This window comes from Balaenoptera musculus, chromosome 18 (assembly GCF_009873245.2).
Source record: "Balaenoptera musculus isolate JJ_BM4_2016_0621 chromosome 18, mBalMus1.pri.v3, whole genome shotgun sequence".
Classification (NCBI taxonomy): domain Eukaryota; kingdom Metazoa; phylum Chordata; class Mammalia; order Artiodactyla; family Balaenopteridae; genus Balaenoptera; species Balaenoptera musculus.
The window spans coordinates 18,076,003-18,099,403 of NC_045802.1; the positions used below are offsets into that span (position 1 = coordinate 18,076,003).

Genomic DNA, 23,401 nt, shown 5'->3' on the forward strand with positions numbered 1-23,401 from the left:
AGTTAACCGGTTTTGCTTGCTTCATACTGCTGAGTACACTTGAGTTGCTATAATGGGGGCAAAGTTCACTGGGCAGTGCCCCAGCAAATTACTTTTCTAGCCAGGAAAGACTAGGGCAATTCTGCCTCTACAGTAATGGCCAATTCACAGCCATCTAAGAGTCTGGCTTTTCATTGAAGATGTGACTAACTTGAATGGCCTGAATGTTTATTATATATTTAATACATGTACTAACTACTTTTAATAATATTTCTGAATATTTTACCTTATAACAACTAATTTTGTTTTATTGTCTAAATACATGAGTTATGGAAGTTTATGGCCAATTTAGAGATTAATGAAACATACAAAAATAAAGTGCACATCTGCATTTTGAACTGAGAGCACATTTAGGAGGATTGTAGCATTAATTGCAAGAGTTAGAACTTCAGAGTTTGAGGCAGCATGAGCTGGTGGAGCAAATACAGGCTTAGGAGTCAGACTGATGGGTTTTGAATCCTACCTTGTTTATTTCCTAGTCATCTGAGGCTACACAAATTATTTAATCCCTCCAAGCCTATTTCTTCATCTGTAAGTAGAGACAATATTCACCTTCAAACCTTTCAAGAATTCAATTAGATACGGATGTGAAAGAGTGCCTACCTCACCCACAGGCAGAAAATTTTTGTCTCTGCAGCATTCTATTCAACTCCCCACTCCTTCCCAATGGAAAAAACTAGAACATTAACACTTCTCAGAATATTGGTCAAGGTTTTCAGTAAAAGAAAATTTCATGTGTAAAATGATTACCAAGAAAGTACTTTATAGGCAGTGAGGGGGTTCAGTAATCACCTTGGTTACCATTCCTATGATAACTAAATCTCAAAGTACAAAACTTGGAGGTTTCCATAAGTATTGTAATGAAAACACCATTTGTATAAACATCAAAGAGACCCAGGACCCTGAAAAAATTCTCCTATTCTGAGGAGAAAAGTTCTCCATAAAGGATATTTGTACTCAGGTCACTAAAAAGTTGTGTAGAGGAACCCATTACATACTAAGGGGGCATTTCGCATCCAGTTTCCCAAGACTTGAACCCTGGGGAAGACTTCAGGATGGAAACCTTATTTGGGAACAGAGGTTTGAGCCAGGTTAATTCTAGAGGTTGTCCCAGACCATCTCCAGACGCCAAATGCTATCATAAGGTGCAAAAATGGACCAGGGGCGGATGATCTAAGTAAGCACGGAGATGACAGGCGCTCGCCACGGGAGGATCCTACGTGCACGCAAGAAAGAACACGCGGTAGGAACTGAGTACTTCCCTTGGAGGCCCCGCAGCCTTCCCGCTGCCTCCGAGTTCCCATCACACTCATGAGAATCCGAATCCTCTGTCCACGAACAGGGTGAGCCTGGAAGAGGCCCGTCAAGAATCGCCCTCCCGCCCCGCCCCAGGGGTCCCCTCCCGGGGTGGCTTCCTGGGCTCCCGCGACCGCGCGGCACCAAAGGTCACGGAACGCCCATCTCTGCACCTAAAATGCAGCAGGACCGACAATTTACAGCGCCGGGTGCATATCCACGGTGCAGTCACCAACAGCCATTACTCCAGGGCCCTGTGCGTCTGTTTAGGACTTGAGAAAACTCTTCAGAAACCCGCCACGGTAGGGGGGCCGTGACGGGGGTGTGTGGCGGAGGCTCTCCGAGGAGGCAAAGTTCTCTCACTCCTGGGCGCGCAGGGGAAACTTTGGGGCTCTTCTAAATCAGCTCCCACTCCCCCAGCCAGATTTGCCTCTGTCAACTCATCCCTAAAGATAACGTCGAAGTGGGGGACACAGTTTTAAGAATACAGCACCCGAAGACCCCTGAGCTTCTGTAGAGACCAGACAAGCTCGCGCAGCCGTCAATATCGGGACACAGACGGGTAGGCCCGAAAGGAAAAGTCTCCCGCGCGCAGGCGCACGCCGTCCCCCGCCCGTCCGGCACGCGCTCCTCCTCGCCTCGCCACTAGCCCCGCCCCCCCGTCTCGGCCCCGCCCCTCCAGCCGGTCCTCCGTGTCTTCCGCCTAGGCTGGCTTCGCCTCAGCCTACGCTGCGCCTTCCCGGCCTGCGGCGTCGCGGTACCGGCCTCCGCGCTCCACCCAGACGCCCTCCGGCGCTCGGGAGAGGGCGGGAGGCGGAGCAGAGGGTAGGGGGTGGTGCCGCCGCGGTCTAGGCGCGGCAGGCGGTGGCGGCGGCGTCGGAGGTCCCTGAGATATGGCCGCCTCGGTGTTCTGCTGCCTGCGGTGCTGCAGAGATGGCGGGACGGGCCACATCCCTCTGAAGGAGATGCCGGCCGTGCAGCTGGACACGCAGCACATGGGTAAGGGCTCTCCCTTCCCCAGACCCAACGGCCCACCCCGGGTCGGGCGCGGCTGGTCGGGGTCAGCCTGGAGTCACGAGGACCGCACGCTGCCGGGCCCCGCCGGGCTCCGCCCCCTGTCCCTCACCCTGTGACGCTGCCCTCGACCCGGTTTGGCCTCGCGGGTCTCCTCCAGACTCCGGCCGACCCCACCTCGGCCCGGCTCTGCGTTCAGAGCGGCGCAGCCCTGTCAGCTCTTGTCTTGGGACGATGGGTGTGTGGACCTACCCGTTTCCACAGCAGTGTCCTCCCGGCTGCCGCCTCCTGGGACTCGTAAGACGTCACCTTCGAGGGGAGTGGGGAGGACTCCGTGCTCCTCCTACGGTGCTCCACCGCCGAGCTCCATCCAGTCCCACACATTTTCAGAAAGCTTTTGCTGTCCTCGGCTCCTTCCTCTGCCCTGAGAGCTTTCTCTTAGCCCATCATTTATCGGTTGTTTTATTGGAAATGATTTTTCTCTCACCTCCTAAAGTCAAAACAAGGCAAGTTGCAGAAGCCTGAAGCCACCGCTCAGGTCAGAACCTGTCATTTCAACGAAAACCTCCCACTGTCCGACTCCTGTTAGTCACGCCTAGAGGTGTTGTAATTTCTCCTGACCGGCCTCTTCCCAGCAGGTCAGGCTATTGCAGAAATAAAACAGCGCTTTGCTTCTTCGCATCTATGTTTTTTCCTTCCAATGTCGAATGAGCTTACAGCTTCTCTCCTAACGTTCTTCTCCTCCCCTCTGTACCCTCTTTCACCACCTTATTACTTCTGTTCTTAGACTTGTCCCATGTAGTTCCGTGCTTCTGGAATATGGTTCTAGAAGGAGAGATTTCCCACTATAATTATTTCAGAGTACTGTCTTTTTTGCAGATAATTGTCTTCAAAGTATACATCTGCACTTTCAGTTTTTCCCACATCTCTCTTTGGCTAAAGGACAGTGCATTGAAATAACAAAGGGAATTCTTAATATTTATAGCAAAACCCTCTCCCGCCCAGATTCTTTATAATTCTGGAAATACTCTGCTCATTATATGTCTATAGCATGTACTAAATCACAAATGTGATGACTGTTTACCACTTTGTATGTGGGTATTTTAATTCTTAGATTTCCCAAGTATAATATAGAACCCTGATACATAAATATATATGTATGTGTATCTCTTTATTTCTTATTCATCATCATTTATAGACAGATGTTCAAATTCTATAATTTCCCTCAGAAAATGTTTCCATTTCATTTATTCATTCACCCAGCTGATATTTATTGACTGATGTTACGCAGTAGGCATTGTTTTAGATGCTAGGAACACAGTAAAGGAAAACCACACGTAGTTCCTAGAGCGTATGGTCAGCTTTAGCTCTTTCTATCTCTACTGCCAAACTCCTGAATTACTACAATCTGCTCTTTAAAGGATTCCTTTTCTCTGGTCTCTTCTTCCACGAAGAACCGGTCACTTGTACTCATTCCACTATGTTCTCCTTTTTCCAAAGCTGCCCAGCATCTTTCAGTAGAGTAATGTCATCCCTCATTACTTTCTGCATGGAAACTTTTCTTAACCTGTCTTCCAGTAAATTCAAATTCTTCAATCACAGAAGAAGCATGATTTTAGAAAGCAAATAATATGAGGAGAGGCTCATCAAGTTAGGAACAGGTTTCAAGCATCAGTTGATCTTAAGTTGAAATATGAGAAGCACACTGAGTGAATATGCCTGTATTTGGATATGTGAAAGGCTGTATTAGGTCACCTAAAGAATGTGATTGCGGTTTTTTGTTTAGAAAATAGTCTATACATGTAATATGCAAATGAATGTTGTCTGTTTCAAAGTTGTCACTTATTTTGGTGATGCTGCATCACTTAAAACGATTTGGAATTCCTCTTGGGATTTTCTGTGGAGTAGTTTTTATAAATATCTTCATTTTTACCACAACCTCCGTATTTAATTGTGAATTGACTTTTTAGAAATGAATGTCTTCCAAGGTAGCTACTTTGAAAGGGATGCCATTCATTTGGAAATGTCTAATGTTTTTTAAAAAATACACTTTGGCTATGTTTATATGTGTTCTGGCTATACTCAAATTTGCCTTGGCTTTCTAAACAATCTTGATAATTAATGAAACTGTACAAATCACATAGATCCAAATATAAGATATCTTTGTACTTAAAAAAGAGAAATGGAATAAGCTTAAGATAATTCCCCAGTGGTTCACAAACACTCTAGAATGTTTTGTGAATATATCCATCTTTCTGTATAAAACTTCTCAGTACCTAGCAGAATGCCTTGGAGATAAGAAATGAGGTTGAAGTAAGAGAATAATAGCATATTCAGAGTTGGTTCTGTGGTTCCAACTCAGAGTTTTGTATGAGAACCAAAAAGTATTGCTGGGTTTGAAAAAAAAAATACCATTTATTTGCATAGTTCTTTGAAATGTTTTTCACTTAGGATGCTTTCAGTTACAAGCCGTAAAATCTGCAACTCAAAATAGTTGAAACAATGAAGGAAATTTATTGGTTCATGTAAATTTAAAAGTACAAAAACAGCACTATCTTCAGGAAGACTCAGTGCTGCTAAGGACTGAGCTTCTTTTCCTCTCTTTCCTCTGTCTTCTGCTGCTTCTTCCTGAAGGCTGGCATCCATGATAACTTGCAGCCTCTCCCTGGGCTGTAGGCTTCCTCATTCAGATCCAGCAAGAATGAGAGAATCTTTATCCCTTCATTCTCTCTGCAAAAGTCCTGAGACTATCTCTGATGGTAGTGGCTTAGGTCATATAACCGCTTTTCACTCAGTCACTGTGGCCCGGAAATGTGGAATGCACTGATTGACTTAACCTAGGTCAAAGCTGTACCCCTGAAACCAGAGATTGAGTCAGCTTCCTTGGAACTGTTTTGATCTCCAGAGGGAAGTCTGTTGGCAAAGGGAAAACAGATGCTACATGTCCACTACACAGTACTTAGCAGAGTGTATTCATTCATTTCTGTATCAGTTATTTGTCGAGCGTCTGCTGGATGCCAAGCACTCCATGGTCTTTGCCATCAAGGAGGAGCTGGGCCCTGGATGTTCTCCAGTTGAAACTGCTGAGGTATACGGGGCAGCAGGATGTAAATTATGTATAGAGACACTTTCCCAGAATTTGCGGTTTAACATTTGTAATTAGAAAAAAAAATGGATGCTAATAAATTTTTAATAATCATATAATAGGATCTTAGTTTTACCTTAAATAAGAGAGTGTCTTTCTTAAATCAACCAGTTTAGAATTGTGATAAAATCTGAAAATTTGGTATTTCTCTTATGTATTTGTCCCAAATAATTTTTTAAGTATGAATTCAACACTGAGTTAATGAGAGACCTGCCTCCCTGTTCATACCTTTTGTTACTATGTTCTAGTTTTATTTAACCCCCTCTGGAGGAGTTCCCTACAGTTCTCACAGCCAGATCTGCTTGGCTTGTACACTTATTACCAGAAAAGTCATACTGGTTACAGATCTTGGGAATCACATGCCTCAATGTTACGGGATATTTCTTACGTTTTAGAATTTTGTTAACTTTCTTCATGTTCTCTGATAAGCTTTCCTAAATCAATATTTGGAAAAGAATTGGTATTGGAGTCACCTTATCAAGAGACTTTTTCTCACTCTCATTTATCAAATGTTATTTGAACTAAAATTTTCCATGAAAATACAGTGCATTTAATGATGTTAAAATCTTGTTTACATATTTGCAATATGATTGACAGCAGCTATCTTACAAACATTTTTAAAATCCTAAAATTAGCGTTTTTCCATGACAGCTATTTCTTTATTTTTGACTGCGTTGGGTCTTCATTGCTGGGCGCGGGCTTTCTTTAGTTGTGGCGAGCGGGGGCTACTCTTCGTTGTGGTGCACGGGCTTCTCGTTGCAGTGGCTTCTCGTTGTGGAGCACAGGCTCTAGGCACGCGGGCTCAGTAGTTGTGGCTCACGGTCTTAGCTGCTCCGTGGCATGTAGGATCTTCCCGGACCAGGGCTCGAACCCGTGTCTCCTGCATTGGCAGGCAGGTTCTTAACCACTGCGCCACCAGGGAAGCCCCATTTTTTTTTTCTTTTGGCTTCGTTGGGTCTTCGTTGCTGCGCGCGGGCTTTCTCTAGTTGCGGTGAGCGGGGGCTGCTCTTCATTGTGGTGCACGGGCTTCTCATTGTGGTGGCTTCTCTTGTTGCGGAGCACGGAATCTAGGTACGTGGGCTTCAGTAGTTGTGGCACACGGGCTTCAGTAGTTGTGGCTCTTGGGCTTCAGAGTGCACGCTCGGTAGTTGTGCACAGGCTTAGTTGCTCCGCGGCATGTGGGATCTTCCCGGACCAGGGCTCGAACCCGTGTCCCCTGCATTGGCAGGCAGATTCTCAACCACTGCGCCACCAGGGAAGCCTCGTGTCAGCTATTTCAAGAACATAGATGTATGTTCCTTTCCGTGTTCCATTCATCTTCAGTTCTTACTTGACCAATGCACTAGTATAGGACCTTGTACCTAGTAGACATTCAGTCAGTTTTTAGCAGATTGATTTGTTTAGATTGAACTGAAAATGGTACTAATTTGCCAGTTTCTTTTAAGTGTTTATGTTTTTATTTAAATCAAGATATTTATGAAATCATCAGATTGATTCATTGGCTAAAATTTTAAAAGTCTGCTTCTGGGAGTTCCCTGGTGGCCTAGTGGTTAGGATTCTGGGCTTTCACTGCCATGGTCCGGGGTTCAGGGAACTGAGATCCCGCAAGCCACGTGGCGCAGCCAAAAAAAAAAAAGTCTACTTCTACCTTAAAAGTGTTTTAAATATTCAGTATAATTCAGAATTACTGTTTATTTGAAACTGCCTAATTAAACAAGATTTCTAGCCACAAATTAATGTTCTCCCAGGAAAAAAGTAAATTAAATATTTTAAATAATTTATCAATATTTTTATATTTCAAAGTATATATAGTCTCCCTATTTTTTGGAGACCAAGAGTTAAAAGTGAAACAAATTAACCTTGATTGTTGGATAAGAGAATACAAAACTTTACACAGTGTCTATATTCTTTTGTTTAGGAACGGATGTTGTCATTGTAAAAAATGGAAGAAGAATATGTGGAACAGGAGGTTGTTTAGCCAGTGCACCTTTACATCAAAACAAAAGCTACTTTGAATTCAAAATCCAGTCCACAGGTTGGTATAATGGTACTTGACTATTAAAAGTCCTAATTATTCTAAATATGAGGAGTAATTTTCAATATATGAAAAAGATTAATGAGGTAATTAAAAAAACACTAAACGCTTACTTAGAAGGCCTTTTTCTTCCACATCTTATTGTGGATCCTGGTTTAATTAGTCAATTTTGTTATATTAGGTTCAGTTTTCTCATCTATAAAATGGATTACAGGAGCTGCCCTTCCTGCTTCACATGAGCCATATGTATGAAAGCGTTTTAAAGACAGGACATACTGGTTCAGTTTAAGGCACAAGCATTATTATTAATATGGTTAATTATTAGTGGCAGCTAGATAAACCATTTCATTTGGTCAAGCATATAAGGTGTAGACTCTTGCTGTTTTATCTTAGGATAAAATTAATCTTATGATCCTGAGTTTTTCTCTTAACTCTTGTTAAGATTCCCTGATTCAATGTCTTCTGAAGCAATTGGCAGATTTAGAATTCTGATAGAAGTCTAAAGTCTCTTTAAAAATTTATGAATCTGTACACCTGAAACTAACACAATATTGTAAATCAACTATACTTCAATTAAAATTTTTTTTAATTTTTTTTAATTCTGAAGTTTCTTGAGTTGTATAGCAATTCTACATGAGTATTATGATAGTTATTTATTAGTTAACTTGTGGCAGTGTTGAATATGGGGAAATTTTTTTAAGGCTTTATTATAAAGAAATGTCTAGTGAAACATGGCATGAGTAATATACGTACAGAATAGGAAATCTAGAGTGGAGTAAATTTAATTCTGCTCTTACTCTTACTTGAATGACATAAAATATTCCTCTGGGGCTTGTTTTTTAAATTCATTTTAAATTCTGATTTTTCTTAAGTGTGTGAAATAAATTTGAATCTGTCCTCCATTCCATTCTTTTGTAAGTTAACTCACTGGCTGCAAAATGTCTCTGGCTACTGTAATCTTCTCAAGTATAACATACCTTTTCTCAAGAGAAGCGAGTAGTTCCTTGAGCCTGAAATGTAATACAAATTTTTATGTGGATTTTCTATAAAGCGTGCTATCCTCAATAATATCTCTAGAATAAGTGCGTTATTGGAGTTTGTAGCATTGTTCCCTCAATGAAAGCTTCAGGCAGTTGTGCCCAAGTGTATCACAGTGTGCACAGTTCTTTAGGAGTAAGGGGACTCTGTAACCCTGTGCAGAACTGTTGTCCCATGAAATTAGTATTATCACCAGCTGTCACTCTTGTCCCACCTTGGAGGATAAATTATATAATCAAATTATTTAGGAGGCCAAGACAGTGAAGTCCAGGCATGCAGCTTTCTGATGGTCTCACTCAACCTAGGAAAACTGATTGATTGACAACATGGTCTTCAAACATTCTTTGATCTATAGAATTTCTCCTACCTGATTTTGATAAAAACTGAGAAGGAAACAGTTTGAGATGTAACCAGGAGCTGTAGGTATTCTGTTAGATTAAGAAGAGAGCTGCTTGCTTTAAAAGTCAATTTAGACCAAAAGGTTTTAAACTCATGGACTTAAGGTATTGGATAAGAAAATCATTTTACACTTTATCATTATTTTTCTCCTCTCCATGATACTGACCGGGTCATACATTATTTGTCACATATTATAGATGCAAAAAAAAAAGACAGTAAATTCCTGCTTCTCAAAGGTGGTGCTTGAAATAGAACCCCAGGCCATTTAAATTCATTGTGTAGCTTTTAATAGTATTTTTAGAGAATAATAATAATAATAATGGCAATAGCTAGTATCTGTTAAAAATACTTCCTCTGTGCTTTACTTACCCATTTTTTTTTTAATACTTACACTGTTCCAAGTGCTTCACTTGGATTATCTTGCTGTATCTTCTAATAACTTTAAGAGGTGAGTACTGTTAGAATCCATAGTTCACAGGTGAGGAAGCGGAGAGAGGTTAAGTAACTTGCCCAAGATGACATAGCAAAGTCAGAATTTAAACCTAGGCAGTACAACTCCAGGGCCCACTCGCTTATCTCCCAGGCTGTACTACATCTGCAAGAGAACATGGTATAGTTTGCAAACTACTTTTAAAAGAATTTTTTTAAAGATTAACAAAAAAATAGTTTAGTGATAATACGCCACTTTCTTTAAAAACAACTCCTTTCATATTTGTATTCTGCAGATTTGGGGAGCATTTAAACTATTATATTTTTAGGAATCTGGGGTATTGGCGTTGCAACTCAGAAAGTTAACTTGAATCAGATCCCTCTTGGCCGAGATGTGCACAGTCTGGTGATGAGAAATGATGGTGCCCTATATCACAACAACGAGGAGAAAAATAGGCTGCCAGCAAACAACCTTCCACAGGAGGGAGACGTGGTGGTGAGTTTTCTTGTGGAGTTGTTTTCCACTGTAAATTATTAAACTTGAACTGCTTTTAGTATTTCTAGTTTTGCCTCTGAGTTTGTGGTTTGAATTCCAAAGCACCAGAATTGGATCTAATGAGGTAGTACATTTTCCAAAGAGAGCACTTGATGTAGATGCTGCTGCCTTACCTAACTGCCTTCTCCTTTCTAGAGCTGCCACTGGCCAGGAAAATAAGCGTGAACCCTTATTTCCATTTAAGGGAGAGTTGATGACAGGTTGGCTGCTGATCATTTCCTGCTTCTCTCACATAAAAGAAATCTTGGCCCACAATTTTAAAAGTTTGCTAACCCTTATATTAGAAAATATTAGGTATTTTTGCAGCTGGAGATCTCTTAGAGAAAAATTTGACATTTATTGCTTAATTTGTTATGAACTTCTGTTAAAGAAGTACAGCATTTTATCAGGAGCGTTGGTCCTCGTTAAACATAACCTTATTAAACTTCCTTCACTCTCAGAACTCTTCAAAAAACTGACTCAGGATTCTAAGGCTTGATTGTAGAAAACATTTTTTGGAAAGCAGGGGATAGAAGGAGTTACATATTATTGACTTCTCTGTTTTTATTCCCAACTAGATATATTTAAGTCTCTACCAAAGCCACCCTATTGAAAATGTAATCCAAGGATCCCTTTCTGTCTTTTTCCAGATACTTCCTCTCAAACAGTGTTGTCCAAGAACCTTACACACTGAGTTCAGGCCATTAGCTATTGACTGAGAACAGAGTTCTTGGGTCACCTTATGCAGAGCCTTGGGTTCCTGGCTCTCATACCAAGTTGAAAGGAATCTGTAAATAATTATAGTTTCTAATAATAAGATAAAACAGACAAGGTAAATCCAGGTTATTAAATTAAAGAAGTATACAATATTTTGAAGAGAGTGAAGGAAGATGTGGAAATGAAGATTTTTAATTTTGGTCTGATCTTTTATGCAATTTAAAACGTGAAGAAGAGTCTTTAAATAGGTAAATTATTGAAAGTATGTTTTTGCTAAATTAACTAAAGGAAACTAAAGGCATAAACCATTTTTAAAATCTGCTTTTCCTTTTTCTTCCTTTCGAATAGTTGGTTCTGTGTTTGTAGGTCATTGCTAGATGCCCATAATGTAGAACACCCTTATTCAAATGGTTATTTCGTGGAAGAGAATCTTGAAGTCAAGTTGGTGCCATCAACCTGTTTATACTAAAAAATGAAATTCAAACATAAGAAAGGTTAATCAGTAACAAATCTTTTTCTTTGTTGATGTACTGAACTTCTGTGTGTTATTCTTGCCTTCCTGTCTCATTCCCTGAGGTGACTGATACCTCAAATTGACAGATTTAAGAATGTCATTTTTAGTCTGTCAACATTATTAAATTAGACTTTGAGGGACTTCCCTGATGGCACAGTGGTTAAGAAGCCGCCTGCCAATGCAGGGGACACGGGTTTGATCCCTGGTGCAGGAAGATCCCACATGCTGCGGAGCAACTGAGCCCGTGCGCCACAACTACTGAACCTGTGCTCTAGAGCCCGCGAGCCACAACTGCTGAGCCCGCGTGCTACAGCTACTGAAACCTGTGCACCTAGAGCCTGTGCTCCGCAACAAGAGAAGCCACTGCAGTGAGAAGCCCACACACTGCAACAAAGAGTAGCCCCCGCTCGCCACAACTAGAGAAAGCCCACGCAGAACAATGAAGACCCAACACAGCCAAAAATTAAAATAAATAAATAAATTAGACTTTGAGTTTTTATGCCCATTCTGATAAAAGGAGGACTCAAAAAGATGAAATATAAGCAGAACGCTGAAAAGTAAAACATTATCCTACTCTATTAACTTTATCTTCCTAGTTTAAACATTTGAGAACAAATTTCACTAAATTACTGACAATAGCATAGGAAAAGAGGAATGAATTATAAGACAGGAAAAACATTCTCATATGTGTAGAATTTCAGTCATATACCATTCTCTCAGGAGAATCAAGAAAAACAAGCTTTCAACATCTAACCAAATGATTGTATTTATACAGTAATCATACAGTACCAACAGGGCCTACTACAGCACCAGGGAGGCATTCCTGAAACAGCTTATGCTTATTTTTTCCTTTTATATATAGTATTGAAAAGTGCAGATTACATTTTAAAATTGCAGTTTTCAGTTTAATTTCAGAGAAGTTTCATAAACATTCTGTGTAACAATAATAATAATAGCAAACACTTCTCTAGCATCTATTATGGGCCAGAACGGCTTTAAGTGCCTGGCAGGGATTAAATTGTTTAATCCTCTTAATGACCCTGTGAAATAGGTGGTACTATTATTACCATTTTACAGATTAAAAGTTAAGTAATTTCTTATTTGGAGTGATCTCAGGCAGTCTAATTTCAGAGTCGCTTCACCAAACCTGCAAATAATTATTGATAAATCCTTAGAACACATCACATTTCTCGGTATCATTATGAGAGAATCAAACCTAGTTTCTAGAGCATATAAAAAGACAGATTAAGGGACTTCCCTGGCGGTCCAGTGGTTAGGACTCAGCGCTTCCACTGCAGGGGGCATGGGTTCGATCCCTGGTCGGGGAACTAAGATCCCTCATGCACGTGGTACAGCCAAAAAAAAAAAAAGGACAGAGTAAGTTAGAAAATACTTGAACTTAAACTCTGCTGCTGGAGGGCGGGGGTTCTCACATCCTTCCTCGCTTTTTTCTTGGGTGTTGGTGCTGGAGGGTGGGGTTGAAAATTTGCTTGCTTGCAGTAGGTGATGCTGCCACCAGGTGGGGAAGGGTGCCCAGACTACAGCCTGCTGATCTGAACTGCTGGATTCCCGGTAATCCTGTAAAGAGAGTAACACACTGCTTTTTATGTAATCATGTTATTTATTTATTTTTGTAATCATGTTTTTTTAATGAAAACAGACTTCTTCATTAAAAAAGCTAATCCTAGCCATCACTTAGCTTTATTATTTAAGTACGTAAACTGAAATGAAACAAAAGCAGCGTTTATCTTTCTGTGTTTAGTCTAACCCTGGCTTTGCTAAGATTTGAGGAGAATCTTTTATAGCGCTTAACACATTGACTCATCTGGGCCTTTGCTGTCTTAACTGGAAAGTGAGGGAGTTAAGACTAGATCATCTGTAAGATCTTTTTCTGCCTTTAAAAGCTTGTAGGTTCATATAATTTATCCACAGTCAGAAATCCTTGAAGTGGTTGCTTCTTGGACTGTGATGGTTTCTATCGAAAGGTCTCCACTGTCTATTCTTAATTCTTCAAAGTAAAGCTCTCTTTTTGTCATCAATTAGTAAATATTGTACAAAGTCTTAAAGAGAGTTTTAAAAGTTCTTAAAAGTTTTGAAGTTTCGAATTGCATGGCAATTAAGAATAAGTTTTCCGAAGCCATACTGCATGAGGTTAAATCCCAGCTCTGCCACTTCCTAACTGTGCAAACTCAGGTAAATTATTTAACCTCTCTGTGCTTTAGCTACCTCATCTGTAAAATGGGGATAATAAAAATACCTATCTTACAGGGATTAATGAGTAAATATGAAGTGCCTAGAATAGTGTTTGGTACATAATACAGATTATTTGTTTTCCAGCATTTTAATAATAATAATTGTTATTGTGATTTTTGTACCATTAATAATGTACAAAGTAATATATTTTTATTCTGTTGTCTTTTTAAAGTCTTTTGAGCTGTTGTTTTTCTGTTTTTCAACTTGATACTAATTACCACTTATATGCAGTTGTAAATACCCACTTTACCTTGGTAATTCACTTGACATATTTGAAGCCAAGGTAAAGAGACACAGAAATATATCATTTCTTTTTGGAAATATGTTGTATAAAGACAATTCATCACAATTGAAAGCAGTGACAGGTAATAATCCCTAATGGTGAAAACTTCACTGTTTTCCTCCCTTGAGATCAAATTCTATATATAAAGAACAGTGTTTTCTATATGAGTTTAAAAGGTCTCTCTGCTTACAGTATATAGTACTTATATCATCTTAATATTCAAAATATAAAATCCAGATTATCTGAATATAATACTAGGATTTAGTTTTACCTTTAATGTGGACTCTTGGGATTTTACCTTTTTCCCCCCACATAATCACCACTAATTTTTTTTAGCTCAGTTCAAGTGAATTCTACCTAACTGTAAACCTTAATACAAGCTATTGTGACCTTTTGCTTAGTTTTTTGTGTTTCCATCCTCCCCAATCAGTGCTTTCTGACTGTTCAGGTTTTTATGGAACATGTATATTTTTACCCTTTTTAATATTTACTTTGCTTCCTAGGGTATTACATATGACCATGTAGAATTAAATGTATATTTGAATGGGAAAAACATGCATTGTCCAGCATCAGGTATACGAGGGACAGTGTATCCAGTTGTTTATGGTAAGCTAAAATATTTCTAAACATTATTAGATATATGTTAACTTTTGCTTGGCATTTTCATTAACTTTATAGCTGTCATTCAGAAGGCTGGAGAAGTTAATAAGGACCTCTGTAGTGTACTCAGTAGGTTATCACAATCCCACTTGGCAGGACTAAGGAAAGTTTTTATTCCCCATATATTTAAAAAACAAACTTGCTAAATACAGTGATTATACTTAAATATGCAATAACCATATTCCCTTTTATATCATATAGTCTTATATTCTAGAAAGTTCCAAAAAGCTTTACGGAATTTACAAAAAGATATTTCTGCCAGTTGTTAGAGAGGGTTAGATGGCCAGGAAATGTTATTGTAAAGAATATTTTGGAAATAGGGATGGGAATTTCATGTAGATTGAGCATTGGTTACCTTTATAAAATTACCTAAATGTTAAAACTCTTCTGAGACAAATATTGACTTAGAATGGTTTCATATTGATTGTTTTGCTTTTGATAGCCATGTATGTGTGAGTACTATAGTTCCTGTACAAGTGTATCCCTCCAAGAATTGGGTTACTTAGAGATGACTCTGTACCAGTTAGTTACTTTAATTTTATTACAGAAAATTTCAAACATGTATAGAAGTAAAGAGAATAGAATAATGAACTTACATGTACCCATCACTCAGCTTCAAACAATTATCAACTAGTAGCCAATCACATTTCATCTCCTCCCTGCAGTCCTCCTGTTCTTCATCTCCCCCTCCTTGTAGTATTTTGAGGCAAATGACAGACATTATACCAATTTATTCTTAACTATTTTATATGTATCTCTAAAAAATAAGGTATCTCTCTATAAAAAATATACATAAGCACTGTGCCTTTATCACTCTATTCTTCATTTTTTATGTTATCAACTTTAAATCAACAGGTATATGATTTTTCTGCCTGTGGTTTTAGTTGCTCTAAAAACATTTTCTCATTTAATTACTTTAATCAATTAATCTAAGGATTTGAGCCATAATAAAAACTAATTGTTAACTTTTTTGTAGTAACTTACTGGAAAAGTAACAGTGTTTGTTCGGGATGGCAGAAAAATATACAGCAACAAATAAAAATATTTAATAATTTGATAACAGTCATAGCCTGTGCTTTATTTTAAGGTTTTCATTTATCTTCTTTTTTCCTAAATTGTTACTTTTCAGTGATTTTTGCCTTCTCTATCTTTGCATGTCTTTGCATGTAAAGGTGTATTTTTAAACTTGATATAGGTTAGTTTATTTGCAATATTGGGTAAGCCTAAAAGAAATGTATTTACTTAAATACATGGGAACATAGCTTAATATTCAAAATAGTTTAGTCTGAGAAATGAAATAAATATCAGTAGAATGACTGAGTTATAAATGAATATAGCAAATGAGATTTTTATTCTAAATTGTTTCTTTGATTTGGCATTATTTTTAATGTAATAACGTTAAAGGTAGTAAATTATATATAGTAATGTATTTTATAAATTGAAATTGATAAATCAGTCCAATTAAATCAAATATTTTAGCCAGATACTATCAAAGATAAAAATAAAATTCAAATTCCCTTACCCTTTGTCTTCTATCCCATCCCTAATGCTAGATCCATCCAGTCATTCATTTTGTCAGTTCTTACATTCAACCTATGGAGAGACAACACTGCATAACACTGAAGAAAAGTGTTGTTACGTCTCTGCACGTTCCAGACTTTCATTGTAGTTCTTGAATTCCCTATTCATTCTCCATAGATTGACCTTCCCTTCCACTTTATAGAGAAACAGACCATCAGTGGTAAACTCCAGCTTTCCTCCCCATCCTCCTGAAGCTTTTCTGGATCTACTCCAGTCTTGTCTTCTTCCCATCCCATCTTAGAGGAAGTGGTGCCCTTCATGTTCAAAAAACTGTCTCTGGTCTAGATTTCAAACTCCCCAACTCTGGGACTTTACTGTCATTATTTCGTCTCTGTCTCATGTCATCAACCTCTCTCTTCAATGTCTGTTGAACATTCTGAATCATTCTCATTCCAAAATACCCTCCCTTAAACTCGTACCCTCACCAGTCCTCTGTTTACCCTTCTCTATATGTCTGCATTTCTTATAGAATAGCTTCCGTCACTGTTTATATTGTATCATTCACCTGTTCTTCAACCGGTGTGGCTGCCTTTACCACCACTTCACTGAAGCCACCCTTGTTAAAATCACTAGTGAGTTCATGAATGTCAAATCCAGTACTTAACTTTTTTTCTGCATTTATTATGAAGTATAAAATACTAATGTGTATTAAACATATATGTGCAGTTTAACAAGTAGCTATAAAGTGAACACCCATATCATCATTATAGTCAAGGTAATGAACATATTCATCACCCCTAAGTTTCCTCCTGCCCCCTTGTAATGCTTTCTACTCACCTCTCCCCACCCACCCCATGCAGCCACTATCTGCTTTCTGTCACTACAGATTATCTTGCATTTTTAGAGTATTATATAAATAGAATCATACAATTTGTATTCTTTTTTTGTCTGGCTACTTTTACTCAGCATAATTATTTTAAAATTTTTCCATGTTGTAGCATGTATCAACAATTCATTGATTTTTATTACCAAGTAGTATAGTTCATTGTGTGGATATATCACGGTTGTTTTTTCCCTTCACCTGTTAATGGCTATTTAATTGTTTCCAGTTTTTGGCCATTACAAATAAAGGTGCTGTGAACATTCATGTACAAGTCTTTGTGGGGATATATGCATTCATTTCTTGAGTAAATGCTGGTAAAATTATGTAGAAGCTAAATAAGGCCTGCAGTCTAATGAACAGTGTTAGTTTTCTGGTTTGGATATTGTACTGTAGTTGTGTAAGATGTTACCACTAGGGGAAGCTGAGTGAAGCGTACACAGGAATTTCTGTATTATTTTTGCTACTCTTTGTGAATCTATAATTTTTTTTAATAAAATATTTTTGAAGAAGTAATTTATCTTAATGTGTAAAATTGGGAAGATACAGGTAGGTAAATAAGGAAAAACTCAAATTACCGATATTTATATCATCTAGAAATAATTATTAATAATATTTTGATGTATTTCCTTTCAGTGTTCTTGATAGATTTTATTCTTCATTGTGGTTATTTTTACCCAGTAGGATCATGTTTTGTAACCTGGATAGCAGATGCGTTTATTCTTCCTGCCTATTAATATTATGGCATTATGAAAACAGTTTATAATTTATGTATTCATTCAAATTAAGGTGTTTGCTTCTAATTTATTTTCCTTTTTTCTATCTCTAGTTGATGACAGTGCAATTTTGGATTGCCAGTTCAGTGAATTTTATCATACTCCTCCACCTGGTTTTGAAAAGATATTATTTGAACAGCAGATCTTCTGAATGTATTTGTTTTTGAAACTTGTATTTCTGCACTGTTAAAAGTGTTTACCATTTAATAAAGCTTTACCTGACCTACAGATGACAATATATCCTTAAAAATATGCTCGTTAATGTTGTCTAAGGAACCAATGTATACAATATACCATCCTGAAGTTGTGATTTAAAATACTTAGGTTTTGTGATAATGAAATCAGCATTTGGGGCAGTTTATTTAATTCTTATTTAAATATAACTGTGGGTTTGATTAACAGTATTAAATGGAAATACGTATATAGATATTTAAAAGGGAATCTTTCTTAAGATAAAATATTTGTTTTGATAGAGATACAGAGTTGGGTGGGGGTTTTTGTCATGCTGAAGTGTAGACTTCATTAACTATTTTAAGTCTGCAGTCCAATAATTTTGTGTCTCAGTGTCTTTTTTATATAGAGTGTAACAAGGTGACAAATTTATGTTATTGGCAACTTCATTTCTGGCGATTTATTTACTATAAAATGTACCACTTTTCTTAAAATTTAAATTGCTTATTTTGTTTGTATGTCATTGCTTTTGATTTTCTTTGTGAAAGGAGATAAGTGTCGTAGTAGCTGTCAGAGTATTTTGTTGAAGACCATCATGCTGTGTTACTTCAATACCTGAGTAAGTAGTGGTTGATTGGTGATGTAGTGTACACAGCAGACATTTAGAATAGTATCATGCTTTCAACTTAAGTGGAAATGAGATTATTCTTTTAAGGACTTTTATTTAAATGTGCATTTTTCTGTAAGGAATAATAAAATATTAGTAATTAAGGACTATTCAGTACTATATTAAATACATGTTCTTCCTGTTAATTATACAGTAATTCACTTCACCCTTGATTATTTCAGAAGTTCGGAGATAAGTGAATTCTCTCCACAACCCTGAGCCTTTGCCTAGTTTTCAGGAAGAATCCCTGACCTTTAGATAACACCCTACTAAGCTGAACAAATCACTTTCTATATCTGGTACCGTCTCCTTTCCAGATGGGCATGCAAAGGATGCGTGCGTTTCACTCCTTTACCAACGCAGAGCAGTATGTTGTACTAGCAAAACAGGGCTTTAGAACTGAAGGAGATCTGAATTGTGGTTTTGCCACCTGATCCCATTATCTCTTCAGGCAAGTTCCTCAGTCTTTCTGAGCGCAGGTTCCCCATTTATAAAAGGGATAATCATACCCTTGATAAGATTCTGTAACTCGTTAAATAATATTACATACATAAAACACCTTCGTCATCGTAGGCAATTAATGAACGTAGCTTCTTTGTTGACTGCTCAGTGGTTTTCATAGTGTGGCCTTCAAACCGTCAGCCTCGGCCTCACTTGAGAACTTGTTAGAAATGGACACTCAGGCCCCACCCCCGACCCACTGAATCAGAAACTGCTGGGGATAGCACCCAGGAATCTGTGTTTGAACAAGCCCTTCGGGTGATTCTGATCCACGCGAAAGATTGAGAACCACTGCTCAGGAGAGAATCCTTTGAGAATGATTGCCTACTCTAAATTTTCTAAGGATTTAAGACTATTTTTGACCCATAGACAAAAGAATCCTGCACAATATTTATTTATTGTTCATTTGATAGACACAAACGTGACAATGTGTTTTGAAATCATAGATATACCTGAGTAACATCTATTTACATAAATCCCAAATTTACCTCTGTAGATACATAGAATTGAACTAACTTTATATTGTTTATGCATTTTTATCTGACTTTCTGGCCTAGTAGTTTTAATTCATAAAGAATATGCTTACTTCGGAAAGAGAATTAATATAACTACTGTTTGCTCTCTTTATAATGTTACCTACCTCTTATTTATTTTTTTAAAAGCCAAACTTTTTTTTTTAATCATCATATTCTTTTCTCAAGACTATCTTTGCTACCTCTAATCATACAGAATAGGTACAATACTAAAAATGGTACATGAGTTATGTCCATGGCAACAGTTTGATGAAGTCTAGATGTGTTTTTAATTTCTAGGTATCTAATTTCTCTTAGGAAAATTACCTATAACCTCAGTCTAATCTTGAGAAAAATCATCAGACAAATTCCAGTAGGGGCACGTCCTACAAAATACTTGAGCAGTACTCCGAACTGTCAAGGTCATCAAAAACAAGGAAAGTCAGAGACACTGTCACACCCCGGGGAGCCTAAGGGAACACGACAAGTCAATGTAATGTGCGAACCAGGAACAGAAAAAGGACATTAGGTAAAAACTAAGGAAATCTGAATAAACCATGGACTTTAGTTAATAATGTATCAATATGTTTATTAATTATAGCAGATGAACCATAATAATGTAAGATGTTAATAACAGGAGAAACTGGGAGAGGGGATATATAGGAACTCTGTACTATTGTCTCAATTCTTCTGTAAATCTAAACCATTCTAAAAAAATAAAGTCTATTTAAGAAACTATGTTGAGCTAGGAGAAATTTAAAAACAAAGCCTTTCTTGAAGCCAGCAGACCATTAGTATGATACATACCTATAGCCTAACTATTCAATGATAGCTAAATATAGACATGGATGGGACATAAAACATTCTTGTATTTTAACACACAAAAACCTGCATTTGTTCCTGGCTGAAGAGATTGTCCACTGTCTTGATTCTGTTTATTGCAAAAATCCATTTGTTCACACTGGTGTAGCTTTTTATACTCACATTGAAAATTAATCAGTGATTTATTATCCATGTTATTACTTCAGTGATTTAAACATTGCAAGGGATTTGCAATGTTAGATATGTGAAACAATGAAAATCTCATAAATAGTAAGTTTACATTATTAAAAACCAGAAAAAGAGAATTTGGCTTTTAACTGCTTTTGGCTCATCAGTTAAGATTATTTGAATATATTTTCAACTTGGATTACAAACTATTATAATTTAAGAATGGTACAAAATATAATTTAAGGCTTTTTAAAATCATTAACAAAAACAGACACATGTATGACAGTGTTGCTCACATCTCTTTTTTTTTTACTGTATGTTTACTTTTTTAACCAAACGATTTTTTTTTTTTTTTAATACTTTTTTGGTCGCACCACACACCATGTGGGATCTTAGTTCCCCGACCAGGGATGGAACCCATGCCCCTTGCATTGGAAGTGAGGAGTCTTAACCACTGGACTGCCAGGGAAGTCCCTGTACGTTTACTTCTTAACGTAAGTCTAGATATGGACCAGCAAAAGCATAGCTGGAAATGGAAGTGAAATCTTAGACTAATCTTGATAAATTACATTAAATCAGTAATTTCTTTTACATAATGTAAAAACACTAGATATTGTGAGTGGAAAATTTATAATCAAAACTGTGGAGTTTCCCTGTACATAGTACTCATAAATGGAATATAATCAACTACCACTTACATTAATTTGCATTATTTATGCAACCTGGCAGGGAAATACTTTGGGGAGCTAACTGGACTGCACGTGAATGAGTGGAAACAATAGAATCAATTAAACTCGTGCAATAGGATATGAGACTCCCTTTCAACTTGCTCTTTTAAAAAAACTGAGACCAAATTATTGAAATAATGAGTATAAACACAACGTTAGATATAATTAGCAATATAAATGAAACACACACCACCCAAGACTTCTATAGAAATTGAAAGGAAAAATTGTCCCAGTATTGGCTGAAATGTGTAATCTGTAGTTCCGTAGGAATCATTACAATGTAGTCATTCAAAACTTGAATCATTTATGTGCTGTGTTTCATAAATACTTAAACACAATAGTCCCTGGCCTCAAGGAACTCTGTTAATAGTAATTCATTCATAAGTATGGCTCTGTAATACCCAATATATATTGATAAATGAAAAAAAAGTTGTGAAACATTTGTATGTATAATCTGATTCATGGTCCAGTGGGTAGGACCCAGTGCTTTCACTGCCAGGGCTGGGGTTCAATCCCTGGTCCTGCAAGCATGGCAAAAAAACCCAAAAAAAACCAAAAAACTAGATCCTTATGTATAAGAAAAATATGATGTAATATATACATCAAAAATACCATATCTTGAGAATAAGATTACAGGGATCTAGCTCTTTCATTGCAAATTTATCTGATAATTTTTTTACAATAAACATACTATTTTGGGGAAAAAAATTTTAAACGAGGAAAGAACGTGACTCTGGAGGAAGCCCTGTACACTAGAGAATGGGGGAATTTTACATTCACACTTAGAAATCTAAAAGGCTGCAGTAGAATCACAACACAATTAACTTAAGTACAGGATAAAAAGTGTTTCATGGCAATTCATCTTAAAGGATTCAGAAATTTTAGTCTATGCCATGCCTGGCACCACTACAAACTGGGTCCCCAGACCCAGGCAAGTAAGTGCTAGTGAAGCCACATGTGGAGTAGACCAGTTCCAGCAGACACTGCACTTGAAATCAAGGGCAGTGATAAACCAGCAAAGGCTACCAGGCTGCTGAGCAGCTGCTTAATTAATCCATGCATGAATGAATGAATGGTCCTTGACACTGGGAATGTTGGAAGAATGTATTCAATCCATTGGGCTCTTGAAGCTGGTATGACTTGTGAAATGCTAATCATTTGAAGAAGTTGACTAGAAATAAAGCCAAAAAAAAAAAATAATCTGTAGATTCATGTGTGTGATTCTCACAAATGTATTTCAGGAAAGACAGTCATAGATGTGTTTCAGATATCTGATGGTTCATCACTTGAAAAAAAATGGGTAGATTTATTCTCTGTTGCCCTGGAGGAAGAATTATTAGAAGGTACAGGGAAACAGATTTTAATTTAAGATGGAAAAGAACTTTCCTACTTAGTTCACTACTGAAATTGCTGCCTTGCAAAGAAATGAACTTCTGGTCCCTGGAATTGTTTTAACAGTTGTTTTTAAAATGTAGGTTTTGTTCTTATTCAGGTATGGAGAGCAGGAAAACTACTGCTGTGAAAAAGATAGTGTTACAGTTCCCAAGAGGAGAGGGCACACCTTGCCACACAGGGACTCACAGGTAAGCATCAGGGTTGGTCAGGAGGCAGAAGGAGCAAGGGGAAGGCAAGGGTGTGAGCCCTTATTGTGGTTTCCATGTGCAAGGCAGGGTAAGCATACTCAGGATTGGCTAGTTTGAATAGTTTCAGCAGGCTCTGGGGTACGGGGGCTGTCCCAAATTGTCTGGTACCTGGCCCTGGGGTGAGTAGGACAAGGAAATATTGATTGACATGGAATGTAAGAGCCAGGTAAGGAAGGTGGGGGGCTCTGGATTGGTTGGTTTACAAATGAAAGGCAGGCTCCTTGGGGCGAGTGGTTTGCCTTCTCTAGGAATTAGCTAACTGGGGGTGAAGCAGTCCCTCCTCTGACAGTAAGGCCCCAGTAAAGCATCAAGAATACAGAAAATAAGAAAATATAATCAATACACAGGCTAGATGACTATCCCAGAGATCTCATAAATATGGTTCCCGCTGGGTTAGAGACCAAACTAGATGTTTTCTTAAACTTTGTGATTCTGAATCATTCAGACTATTGCCGAGTCTCCAAATAAGTTAAATTGAAAACAAGGAAATAGGAGATGCAGGATCTCCAGGGATTTATACAAGGATTTGTCACATTAAAACTTGTGTTACAATGGAACAGGATAGAAAGCCCAGAGAGGGCTTCCCTGGTGGCGCAGTGGTTAAGAATCCACCTGCCAATGCAGGAGACACGGGTTCGAGCCCTGGTCCAGGAAG

The 23,401-nt window shown here is 37.9% G+C and overlaps 1 protein-coding gene across 1 annotated transcript; it reads left to right on the top strand.

The window, feature by feature from the left end:
* The first annotated feature begins 2,010 nt into the window (after positions 1–2,010).
* SPRYD7 (SPRY domain containing 7) lies at positions 2,011–22,687 on the top strand. The gene is made up of 6 exons (XM_036831132.1): positions 2,011–2,334; positions 7,413–7,529; positions 9,725–9,891; positions 14,201–14,303; positions 17,588–19,914; positions 22,596–22,687. Exons 1-5 carry the CDS (start codon positions 2,229–2,231, stop codon positions 17,683–17,685), a joined length of 591 nt encoding a protein of 196 aa, XP_036687027.1. The 5' UTR covers positions 2,011–2,228; the 3' UTR covers positions 17,686–19,914; positions 22,596–22,687.
* The last annotated feature ends 714 nt before the right edge of the window (positions 22,688–23,401 follow it).

Bases quoted from the DNA above. Each gene is read 5' to 3' on its own strand.
- SPRYD7 (XM_036831132.1), top strand. From the start codon at position 2,229: ATGGCCGCCTCGGTGTTCTGCTGCCTGCGGTGCTGCAGAGATGGCGGG. The intron at 9,892-14,200 runs GTGAGTTTTCTT...TTTGCTTCCTAG, and splicing joins CACAGGAGGGAGACGTGGTG to GGTATTACATATGACCATGT. The intron at 14,304-17,587 runs GTAAGCTAAAAT...TTCTATCTCTAG, and splicing joins AGTGTATCCAGTTGTTTATG to TTGATGACAGTGCAATTTTG.